Source organism: Corvus hawaiiensis, chromosome 10, assembly GCF_020740725.1.
Source record: "Corvus hawaiiensis isolate bCorHaw1 chromosome 10, bCorHaw1.pri.cur, whole genome shotgun sequence".
NCBI classification, from domain to species: Eukaryota; Metazoa; Chordata; class Aves; order Passeriformes; family Corvidae; genus Corvus; species Corvus hawaiiensis.
In genome coordinates this window covers 23762866-23775401 of record NC_063222.1, presented here as the reverse complement: position 1 = coordinate 23775401, position 12536 = coordinate 23762866, and the positions used below count along the sequence as shown (strand labels likewise).

The following is a 12536-nucleotide window of genomic DNA, read 5'->3' as shown; positions in this document are numbered from 1 at the left end:
CCCTTGTTCCATACAGGACTGCTAATTGCCCATGCACTGCTTTCAGCTCACTGGTAGAAAGTTGGTACAGACATTATAGATCAGGTTTTTTAAACATTCTTGAGTTCATTCTTCCCATCTCAGACATGGGAGGGCACAGACAAGACTACATCAGCCGTTTTGACTTCTGCATTTTAGAAATTTAGGCCCCAGTGTTTATTAAATGTTCTGTTTAGTATCCTTCTAGCTCACATAGTCATAGTTCATCCTTCAGACTTGACTGCAAAACAGTTTAGGCTGGGATTGCTTGAGTCAGTTGATTGTCATCTGTCATGAGGAAGAGAATTTATTTCTGTTCTGCTGTCAATCTGTAGGTGTTTGGGTTGATTTGAAGAGGGGAGGGGAAGCTCTTTGCCTTCCCTCATCTCTGAGCTCTGGTGCCTGGGCTGAGTGGAAAGAAAAAAATGTTGTCTTTTGTTTTCTCTTGAAGAGAAAAATGGTTTCTGGGATTACTGTGATCTCCTCCACTACTCACTGCAATTTCATTGTATCATAGTTTTCCTCTGGAGAAGTAGGTCAATGATTTACATTGGTAACAGAAGAGCTTAGGTTGGGGTTCATTCAAAGAATGTTGTAATTGCAGCCCCTCACTAGGTTGCCATTGAAAAATCCCAGTGAAGGATTCATGAAAAATCTTTGCCTTTCTAGCATCATGATTTGGTATGGTTGTATTAAAAACAAAACAAGAAAAACGAACCAAACAAAAAAACTCCACTTTTTTTTCCTGAGGAATCTAGCATCTTTCTGCCCTCAGTTGTGACTGAGGGCAAAATTTGGCCTGCAGTCATTTTCTTAAAACTTTTTTAGTTCATGATGGGTGCTGCTGTGCCTCTGCATTGGGGAAGTGCTCTGCTGCCTTCCTCTTGTTGTAGCAAACTCCGTGGCTTTACAAGGTTCACTGCCAAGGAAGTTGTTAATTTTGGCTGAGGTGCTCTGTTTAATCCCCAGCAAGTTTGGAACTCCTATGGAGTCTGTTTTGGCTGTGCTGTATGATTGTTTTTCTGTGCAAATACGCAGTTCTGCAGGTTATTTGGCTAGTTTTGTGTTTGATCAGGAAAATGCTCTTATTGTGTAATAGGCAGATTAACAAAGGGTTTTATGGCCAGAATTGCCTATGGTCATATTTTTGAATGCCAAGAAGTAAGTTTTATTTTGTGTTCAATACTGGTGCCATTGTCCCCAACACTGGGGATGGTATTTCAGAGGAAAATATTTCCTCACTGGCATGGGGCAGCAGACACAGGAATTTAAAGTCCAGACTGGGCACACTGGAGATTTGTCACTCTGTGTGCATGAGGGATTGTGCTTTCCACCTCAGTTCTTGTAGAGTTCAGGACTCACCTCTGCCCCAGCAGGACTTGGTGTGGCTGTCCCAGCAGAGACACTCAGGAGTGACAGAGACAAAACCAAGCTTGTGGTGGGATGCAGTGGAGCTGTCAGTGACCCGGTTGGGAAGAGAAGACTAATTCTTGGTGCTGTCAGACTTGTGCTTTTTGTCAGTGCAGGGAGGAGTTGTGAGTCTCCTTTCACTGTCTGTGGTCATGATGCTACTTTGCCTGGCTGTGAGAGTCAGATGCCAGGACTGAAGGGAACCTTTTCTTTCTGAGAGGAAATCTCCCCTCTGTAAATGCCAGATGGTGTAATTTCACAGCTGCTGTCAGACATCCTTTTGAGCCACTGTTTCACAGTTTAACAAACATGGGTGTCTCAGCCCTGCTGCTGACCATCCCCTCTTCCTACTCTGAGCTGGGGAAACCTGTGGAGTTTTTATGGCCATGTCACCTGGGGTGCTGGGGACAGCAAGGTGCAGCTCAGCAGAAGTTACATCCCCTCCTGATTGACAACTGGGTTCCTCAGCCTGGAGAGCAACCCTTGAGTGTGGCAAAGGCTGGACAGGCAGTCACAGGGAATGAGGAGAAACAAGAGGGACAAAGCATGAAGCAGCACGCAAATAAGTGGAAGGAATTAAGGGTAAGGAAATTCCATGCATCCCAACTATTGTACAATTTTTACTGCGCTATTCTGAGGAGTGTGAAGAACATCATTGTTCCTAGGAAGAGATTAGTGTTTGTTGGCAAAGTCTGTAGTGAGAACAAAACATCAGCCTTCTACCTGGAAAGTGGGAGTCAGGAGCTCCAGGAAAGTTTTAGGAGGGACTTCCAGTCTTCTTGTCAAATACTTGACCAGAAGTTGGAGGGGTGGACACTACTTTGTTTATCTGCAAAGCTTTTACTGTCTTCCCAACCCCACATAGTCTGCAGGCTGCTGCAATAGAACAGCAAAAGGGAAGCTGCTGAAAATAAAAAGAAAAAATATTTTGACACAGAAAATAAGCTAAAGCAAGTTGAAATGATGAAAAGAGAGCGCTCCAAGAGGAGGTCCTGTGTGTAAGTGGTTTGTTGTTCCAGCAGATTCGGCTTGGGCTTCCTCTGTTTCTGTGGGTTATGTCATTGTTTAATTTGGTGTTCCTTCAAACCCAGCCAGCTGCAGCCATCCACAGTGCACTGCCTCTGTTATCTGCTTTGGGAGATGTACAAAGCGCTGGCTCAAGATGTCAAATGGATGTGATGGAGATGGGGGGTTGCTGTATTTTACTAAGAAAGCCCTTTTCTGCCTTCTAATGGACCAACTGCGTGTTCACAGTAGGAATTCGCTCAGATCTCCAGCCAGTAAAGTAGGAGTTGTTTTTGCTGTCTTCCAGCAGTAGCAGCAAAGAAGCAAAGAAAAAACAAACCAAACATGTCACTTACCCTCCGTTTGTCCCTTGCATCCAGCCTTTTATTTCCCTTGTAGGTTGCTCCTGATCTTATTTTCCTTCCTCCACCCCAATGAAAAGCATAGATCCAAACAGTAATGGAGGACAGGTAGGATTGGGCACCCTTGCATTTATTTTTAAAACACTTTTTAGCCCAGGTGACTTCATTATGTACATCTGAATGCTTCCACATCTGATCCTGATCCCTGTGATAGCAAGTGCCTTTGGTTGAGGAAGGATGAGCTGTGCATTTGCACTCCAGGTACTTTGGAGTATCCTGTCCTATGGACAATAGGATACTGAAGCAGTCAAGGTGAAACTAGCAGGTCAATAGATATGGATTATGGCCAGGACATCTCTGAAACATGGGATTAAATTCATGCCTAAATCAAAGTGGTGTAGAGGCAAAGCACTTCGGTTATCCTTTGCTTTATTGTCCCAGTGAATCTAGATGACTAGAGATTTGATTTTTCTGATTCCAGATCTGAAAATGTGATTTGTGATTTTCTGGAGTTTATACAGGGGTTTTGTTCTGTTTGCCTTCAGTTATTCGGGGAGTGACTTGAGGTTTTTTTTGGTGGTGGTGTTGTTTTTTTTGGGGTTTTTTTTTTTTGTTTTTTTTTTTTCTCTCTCTATATATGGTTTGGTCTTTAAGGACAAATAATGACAAATAAGCCCCTAGAAATTAATTAAGGCATGTTAGCAGGAGAATTCAGATAGCAACAGTGGGAAGGCACTTAGAAATGGAAAAATTGTGATACACTCACGCATAGCAATTTTTAAAAAATTAGAACATGTTTTAGCAATTGTATCTAAAGTTGGATAACATCAATCTCTCTACCTTTGTCTGGGGAGCCATAATTGTGTTTTATCATTGGTATTTTTTATTAGCTTTCGTGTAATGAACAGAAATGGGAAACATTTAACATTTAGAAATCTCATCCAGGCATTTGTAGGCTTAATTAATCTTCCTTGGTGTATTACAGGTTCAGCATGGTGTGATTGACTGTTTTGAGTATAAATATATTTTTTCACAGGTTTTTTTTTTATTCTGAAGGGCTCCTTGTTCTGCCCAGTGTGGAAGTAGTGCCGGGAAGAGTATTTTAAGTACTGTGTGTTCAGCATGACACTGGGTTTGCCCTTCCCAGTATCACATCTGTCAGGCAGCAGTAGCCTGGCAGTTTATCAGTGACCCTGCCCAGTCCTGGGCTGCCTCCCTGACAGACTGGAAAGCTGCATCAAACTGGGTTAGGCAGGAATTTGTCCTAGGTCTAATTTTATTCAATATTTTCATTAAGGACTTGAAGGATGGAATAAGGATTGAGAGTTATTAAATTACAGTCCATATCAGGCTCTGATAGGGTTGAGAGTGCGTGATGGGTCAGGGAAGGAGAACGAGACAGGAGGAGAGCTCTGTGATGGCCTTCAAATAAAAAGTTTGATGAAGGCGAGAGCCATGTACTGCACTGCAGATAGCTGTTCTCAAACCTGCTGGGTTTTTTAATTAGGTGGTAGTTCTGGGAGGAAAAGGAGATTACAAACCCTAAGAGTCAAGTTATTCTGTAATTAAAGAGAAGAGGAAACCTCCAAGAAAGCTCTGTGAATGGGTCCTTAGTTCTGGTGCTGCCAGGGCCCCAGCTGGTTCACGGTGGGCAGGGCTGTGCCACGTCTTCAGAAGGATGGAGACCAATTTAAAAACATGGCACAGGACAGCAGCAAGTGGGGTCTGGTAAAGACAGGTGTGGAGAAATGAGCTTGCTTTTAGTTAAAGGAAGAAATTCCTTCAAGTATGTGAAAGGTGGCAACAAAGAAAGGGGTGATGAACTGGCCTGGGGCAGATGTGCAGGAAGGAAGGGATAAGTTTCAGGTTCAGCGGGGAGAGTTGAGATGATCTTCCCAGTGATGAGAGGAGTTAGATGCTGTGGTAGTTCGACTAGCTGAGAAGTTTGGAGATTGCCATGATCATGGGGCAGGAGGTAATTTATTTAATTGTCATTTATTTTGAAAAAAATGGGCTAGGGAGCCATCTCAGAGAAATGGTTTGGGTGTTGATGATCATGTTTCAGTGTAGGAGGATGGACTCGGTGACTCTGTCACATCCCCTCTGGTCCTGTGACTCAGCTGCTGCGTGACATCTGCAGCTTTAGGTTTGTTCTTGTACAAGGAGTTTATTAACTTATATTTCTGCAATTCCCTGAAAGTGTGCATGTGTTCTTCTTGGTGCCTTCAGCTTTGACATCGGCAGGCAGCTCACAGAGGAGCTGGGCTGTGTTTTGAAGAGTTCATTTTCTCGGGGGCTGTAGGTTGTGCTGTACGTGACTGATGAAAGATCTTTCCCAGCATTAAAGCTGGTCACAGCCCCGATAAATCTGGAACAAATTCTGAGAAAGCATGTCATGTTATGACTGGCATATCTGTGAGCATGGAGCTCTGCTTGAGAATTAGACTCAAAGTTTGCAAAGTGCTAGTGCTGATGTCATTCCCTTGGAATGGAAAGGCTGTTGAAACAGTAAATACTTTCTGTGGCCAGAAGCTAAGTCTTGAGCAGGACCTTTTCCTCTCTTCGAGGGAAAGAATGCAGAACAAACCTAAAATGTGTATTTGCAATGGGAAAATCTTAATTAGTTTAGAGCTTTTAGCTATTTCAAACCATTTACATACACAGCTGCTGTTCATGCAAACATGTAAACTATGGATGGAAGCTTCAAACTTACCTTGAACTGACTTTTTTTTCCCTGTTTTTTAAAGCTGTGCTTGGTGTTTAAAAGTATGGTTGGAAAGGTCTGAAAATTATATTTGTGCTGTACGTGCAGAAAGGAACATAGACACAGGCTAACAGAAGCATAGAATAAAAGGCTTTAGTTCAGCAAGACTTGACACTGAAACCCTGTTAGCACCAAACAGCTGCTGAGAAAGTGTTTGGTGTTTAGAGGCGTTTACTCCTGGTTGTATCTAAAGACTTTTGTTTATGATTCAAAACTCTGAAAAAAGAGAGCACTGAAATACAAGCTTAGATGTAGTCCAGGTCTTTCAGCTGGCTTTTCTGCAAAAAAACCTTGGATCCAAAGAACCCACAGCCTGGGAATTAGAACCTAATGCTGCAGTTTGGGAGTGCCATAATCTCCCTCAGACAGTGGGATTAACAGGGTAACTCAGATTTTTGTACTGTCCCTCAGAGGACCCCATTGAGCATTCACAAGGAATTCATCCCCACCCCCAGCTTCCTCCTAGGAGGAAGAGTTTTGCCATGACAGATGTGGGGAACAGATGTTGAGAGGAAAAGTTATAATGGGACAATGACCTGAAGTGTTAGTTGGGCTCTTCCTTGACATGACTGAGCTTCTGTTCCCGATGGCAACGGAGGAAAGCAGCTCATGCTGCCCCTGCAAGCCCCAGTGTTTGGGGGGGGGTTTGACACACAGAGATTTTGTCTTCATGTCAGATACTCAGTGTTCAGTCAGCTGAGGGAGAGGAAGGGACCAAGACTGAAATGCAAATCGACTGTCTGTTGTTCAGGGACAATTAGTCCCAGGTGGGTGAATCATGCTCATCCACCCACCACCTTTCCTGAGAAGCTCTAGGTAGTTTTTTTGAACTTGAATCTCCTGTTTTACATCAAGACTTGCCCATTTCTTGCTGCTATTCTGCATTTGTGGTGTCCAGCAGATGCTGATGCTCCTTGTCCCTAAATGCTCCAGTGAGCTAATCTGGAGTACAGTCCTCGATGGCTGCTGAGTAACAACAGAGAGCAGGGAGGAAAGGCCTTCCAGCAGCTCTGTGTTACCAGATAGGCCATATCAGATGATTTCTTTCCTTCTCTATTGTCTTCTATTTTGGAAGGCTTTCTGCTCTTTGTTGGCTCAGAAGGAAGATGTTGAGCTTGATACTTGAGAGAGATTGGCGGGTTAGAGCAACTTCCCTACTGAGGGAGGGATTTGGGACAGGTCTCATTCTCCTTAGCTTAGTCTAGCTCAGGAGACTGTGAATAATTATGTTTATTACAGAAAGGAAGTCAGCCACCCAGAGAAGCCTGAGATTTTTTTTATGGCTCTTGAAATGGGAAACTAAGTTTTGAAATACTGTAAATACTGTAATTCTTGATAACCACTCCTGAGGTCCCCTTTCAACCTGAGCTATTCTCTGATGCTATTATAGACATCACTTGTGGATGTTTATTGCTTTCTGCTTTTAATATGTGCTGTGTTTTCACAGGGCATTATTTATTGTATGTATCCCATTCCTTCTCTCCCTCTCCCCAAAGTTTTTGAAGGAGACTTGTCTTCTTCTGCCTCCATCTTATCTGTATAAACTCTTGGTGACATAAATGTCCATATTGACCACATAAATGTCCACCTCTGTAATAACCCAAGTCTTCTGTATCTGGTGCCCAGAGCCTTCTCTGTGTGAACGAGATACACAGTTGGGACACTAATACAAAAAATTCCCTGAGTAGGACTCTTCTTTGAGAAGTTTGGAGTACTTAAATTATTATTTATTTGCTGGGCATACCCTCCTCCCTTAAGTGCTGGAGTCAGTTCCTGTGCCTGGAGCAGTTTGAACCCTCAGCCCTGACCTGCAGAGGGTCGGAGGACTCAGTTACTGTACAGAGCATTCACCTTTCATGGGAGAGGGAAATGAGATTTCTTTGGGCTTCAGGGTTTGTTTTCCTCTCCTGCTCAGTGCAACAGAGCATCCTTGCTAGAAAGCAGAGAGAGGAAGGAAAATTCAGTCCACATGTTTGGGATTTAAGGTTGAGAGTGATTCACGCTCAGCTTCTGGGGGTTGTAATTAGGGGTGACATAATAACCATAAGCTTTCGATAAAATAGTAGCAGCTTTCTTGTTACACTCTGAGCTGCAGAAGCTGCTTCTGATTAGCATCCCTTTGAGATAGGCCTGCAGGATCTCCACACTGTGCAGCTCTGGCTCCAGGCTTTTGTGGCACAGTTCAACTTCTTTACTGATGCTGAAAGGAACCCTGAATTCTGAAATATCCCAAATTTTGATATTTTCACTTGGATCAGCATCTCAGCCTTTTCCTTGGCCATTTTAGTCCATCTGTGTAGTTTTTAAATCAGTATTATCATATTCTGGCTCAATCCTGCCAGTTTATGCTCTTTATAATACACTCTGAGGGTTATCTGCTATGGAAAAAAAACCCAGTCTTGCTATCCTCCACTTCTCCTGAAATATTACTACTCCTTTTTTTGTCCGAGTGGCTGAGGCTAAAAGGAATCCAGGAATGTGTGCAGCAGGAGATCTGTCATTCCCACTCCACACCAAGGTGCATTCTTGTGGGGAGAGATGGGCATTTACACTGGAATTCTGCCATTAGCATTCAGCCAATTCTATTTTTTGGCAGTCGAGCACATGGAATTTTTAAAAAGAAGATCTACTTTTTTAAAGCAGGTCACAGACAAAAATAAAGACACATTCTTGGGCTACAAGAAGTAGGTCAGGTTTTGGGGGAATCATTAGTGAAAGCTGTTGATCTGATCCCACCTGTTTATTAATGTTTTTGGCCTTCCTATGCCAAGTACATCTGGCTCATTTTGCTTTAGGTGAGATATATTCTTCTGCTTTGGTGAGCAAACTTTTTGCATTAACATTTTAAAAAAGAAAAATAAAAAAACCCCAGGAAAATATGTTCCTAGTTTTCCATTAGAGAATACTGTAGTGGAAAGTGAGGCCTCTCTGTGCTGTCGTCCAAAAGGAATAAAGCTGCTTTGTGTCACCTCATTACTCTAAGCTGATGTTTCACCTCAAGATTGTTTTGGGGGGGAGGATGGGGGAAAGGCTGATTGCACTGCCGAGAGGATGGCCTCTGCAGCACGTTCTGCACAATTATCCCTCTAATTTAGGGGGAGCATTTCACAGCTTGTAGGTACCTCTGTAGCCCCTGCAAGAGCTGCTGTGCCAGGCACAAGGCTTGGGCAGGGAGGATGGATTGCTGCTGGTCAGACTTTGGAATTTGCCTGGCATCACTTTATTGCCTGTGCAGTTGGAAGGTGGCTGTAAAAGAGCTTTGGGCATTACCCAGTTTAAGGACAGGTGTCTGCAGGGTGGGTGCTGGGGCTCAGGGCAGGCACCTGTGTGGCTCCTCTGGGCTTTCCCTGAATGGGACAAGGACACTTGTCCTCTCCAGATCCCTGCTGAGCAGATGGACAGCCCAGTCTGCAGCTGCTGGAGTGAGGGTGGGTTTGGTTCACAAACCAGGGTTAGGTTCAGCAGTAACTGAGAAACTGCTGGGCCTCTTCCGTGGCCGAGCTCTGGAAGCGGGGTGGTTTTGCTCTCTGAATGCAAATCACAATTACCAGCACTGTTTGTGAAGGACACCTCTACAAATAGTCTCACCTTGCTGAATATCTGCAATTAGTGGAAGTTTCATTCTCTCCTTTTTCTCTTTTATTTTTTTGTAATGATAGTCCTTGTAACTGCATGCCTTAAATCCACAAGGCAACTGATGCTCGGATGCAGGTGATGTCTGTCTCTCTCCCGCCCCTATTTTTATGAAATTTTTGTATAATTGTGGTAATTTATTTCTCCTCCTCTTTCCACATTCTCTATTTTACAGAATTTGATTCAGAAACAAAAAGGGTTCAAGACATTCTTTCTGGAATGGAGAAACCACAGGTATGTGATCCCAAATTGCCCCACAAATGTACAATAGCAAATGTGGTAAGTAGATTGTGTCAAAACATACTGGTGATTTCACAGGGGAGCACCTCTAATTTTTTCTCCTAGTAGGTTGTTGCCACTAACTCATTTTACTGGGATATAAATCTGAAGGATCTTTTGTGCTCGGGGGTGCTTGAGGGCTCTGCCCACTCCAGGAATTGCACCAGCTGTCTGTTTCCAGAGGACAATTCCCAGTATTCATACTGTGATGGGGAACTCAATGCACTAGGGTGACTTACATAGCTCTTACCCCCCCTCTCCCCTGGGTTTTATTTTATTTGTCATGAGCAATTTGTCTTTAATCATGATTAAATTAAGCTAATTCTATTATTCAATGGCAAATTAGTGTAGTCTGTGTTTGTCTGAGCCATAAAAGCCTGTGAATTATAATGGAATTGAATCACCCTGTAAATAACCCTAATGCTGAGTGTGACTGCAGTCAGGTGAGGTTATTAATAAATCTGGTTGTAAGCCCTTTGAATGTCATGGTTTTCTAGTTTCATGTGTCCAGTGAAAGCCAGAAGAGTACTGTGGGTCTGAATGGATGGTCCAAGCCAGCACTGGAAGAAGCAGTCGTGGGGCAGAGGGAGACAGAAGTCCCAAAGCACAGCCTATCTCCTTTGCTCTCTAGGGCTCAGGCCTTTCTCTGTCCAGCTGGAGAGATAGGGCACAAATAAGCAGATAAATAAAAGATAGTGGTGGAAAGCTCATGTGAAGATTGGGTTCAGCTGATAGAGGCTGATACAAAGACATTCTGCAGTGGGAGCCTTGGCTGCAGGAGTGGCAGAGCTCAGGGATAGCCAGGTGTGAACACAGGCTGTGTTTTATTTTTTGGCCTCTCTTCTCATGGATGCTTTTGTTCTGAATAAATACAAAAGGTGTTTGGTCTTAAATTGCTCCATCAGTAGGTGCTGGATCCTGGTGTCCTGGCATGGGCAGGAGCAGGTTCAGAGCCAGCCACAATCTAAGCCAGACCTGCCGAGATGATGAACAGCAGCCTGAGTTCTGTTCACAAGGAAGAAGTCACCTCATTGTGTGTGGAAACAAGTGACAATACTAAGCTGAAGACTTGAGAGAAGAGTTTCAGTGTGATCAGAAGGGAAGAAAGGGCACTTACACAGAATTAGGCTTGTTTCTTGTACAGAGGGAGTCAGTATTTCTGTACCAAGGACCACCTGAATGTTACTCATTTGGTCAATAGCCACAGCCAGGTGCTTTTACAAAGATCCAGAGAGCTGACAAGAAAAATGTGTTGTTTCACACTTTATCTTTAGAGGTAGGAAGAGGAGCTATTAGAGCAATTTGCAGGATTCTAAGATCTGTACAATTAGACTTATGGTAACCAGAGACTTTAAAGCAGAAAGAAGCAAACCCCAAAAAATAGACAAATATAATTTTCCTTGAATCATATAAAAAATAGGATTTAAAAAAAAAGAAAATCTAAACCATGGCAAATGCTGGTTCAATAATAATGACATTTACTGAGGTGATGTTGGGGATTATCTATTACTCTCTGTAACTTTGACATTTGTGAGTAATTAAACTCACAGGACTCTCACAAATCATGAATTGCTGTGAATGACTGTGTGTAGTCAGTATTACATCTGGTAGAAATATATCATATTATGCATAAGCAGTAGTCTTGGTCATGTTTCTTGGCAAATCTTATGCATATATAAGTGAAAAATAAACAATATATAGGAAAACAACAGTAAAGAAAGAAATGATGCAAAGCAAAAGAGCAGAGTGGTGAGTCAGTGACAAGTGGGTGATGCTGTGGCTGCAGCACAGGGATTTGATTTGTCCAAGTGGGCAGCTCCCTCCATCCATGGCGGGGACCCCATCTGGAGGGATGAAGCCATCCAAAGGGATTAGCCTTGTGAGCAACTCCTGCAGGAGAGCTATCACAGGGAGGTGTCTGGATTGTACAGGTACCTCTCTGAGTACAAAATACACACACTTTTAAAATCATTACTTCATAGAAGGTCTGTTTTCAATAATAGACATTGTTACCTGTTGGAGAGATGTGCAGCCAAGCTGTAAATTTAATCAGAGCTTTGTCCCTTTAACAGCCAGAATTTTAAAAGGCACCTTTTGCTTTTATTCCCCCGTGATTTTGTGTCAACTGAAATATGTTTTTAGTGCACGTTATCACAGACAAAGTAAGCATTCTCTGAAACAAGTAACTCGGTGAGGGGAGGGAAACTTGACTCTGGGTTTCTGAAGTGGCCGCATACGACGGCGCGGCTGCCGAGGGGCTCGGGGGGACATCACCCCCCGTGGGGAATCACTGTGGCTCTGTCAAACCACGGCTCAAACATCAGCCTGGCTTTCCAAAAGGCAGCCTGCTCCCGCTGACTGGCTCTGCAGTGAAACTCATATTTAATCACTGAGATTTTTGCCTAAAATTGCAGGATTAGAGCCATAATTTAAAAGCAGAATCTTGACCCAGTAATAACCGTGAATTCGTTTGACCCCCGAGCCTTTCAAACCGTGCCCTCGAGGGAGTAAATGAATGTTGCTTGCAGTGTAGTTCTCACACATACAATGAGCCCCCGAACCACACGATGCCTGTGAATGCTAACCCGGAATTTGAAAGATAATGGAAGTTGTACAGAAACATTTTTCATTACCTGAAAGACGGGAAGGACCAATACCCATCAGTGTTGTAGCCTTATTGAAGTGGTGCAGGAGCTGGATTCTTTCCCAGGGGCTTTCATGGAATAATTATTTACACCACCGAGTTTTGATAGAGCAGAAAGGAGGCATTTACTGTGTAAACCGAGAAGTTTTCAGAAACTAATTAACTGTGCTTTTCACCAGACGTACAGAACTCCTTGTGGGAGAATCTTTTGTTAGGTCTCAGCTAAAAGGCCAAGCCAGCCCTCTTCAAAGGAAGCACAGTGATTTGGGGACAGATGAGACAGGCTGGGGGAGCTCGGGAGCAGCACAAAGGTTTACCTGCCCAGCCTGAGAAGAGATGCTCTGGCTGCTTATATTTTGGTCAGATGGAATTAGTGCACTGTTAATGAACAATAAGCTGGTTTTTAGTGATGGTGAAGTAT

At 43.4% G+C, this 12536-nt stretch overlaps 1 protein-coding gene across 1 annotated transcript in view; it reads left to right on the top strand.

Annotated features, from left to right (window-relative positions):
- Nucleotides 1–12536, top strand: part of FNDC3B (fibronectin type III domain containing 3B) — a 184515-nt gene that overhangs the window by 110329 nt on the left and 61650 nt on the right. Inside the window, exon 7 of the mRNA XM_048314456.1 lies at nt 9368–9426. Coding sequence (XP_048170413.1) covers nt 9368–9426 — 59 coding nt within the window. The remainder of the gene's footprint in view (nt 1–9367; nt 9427–12536) is intronic.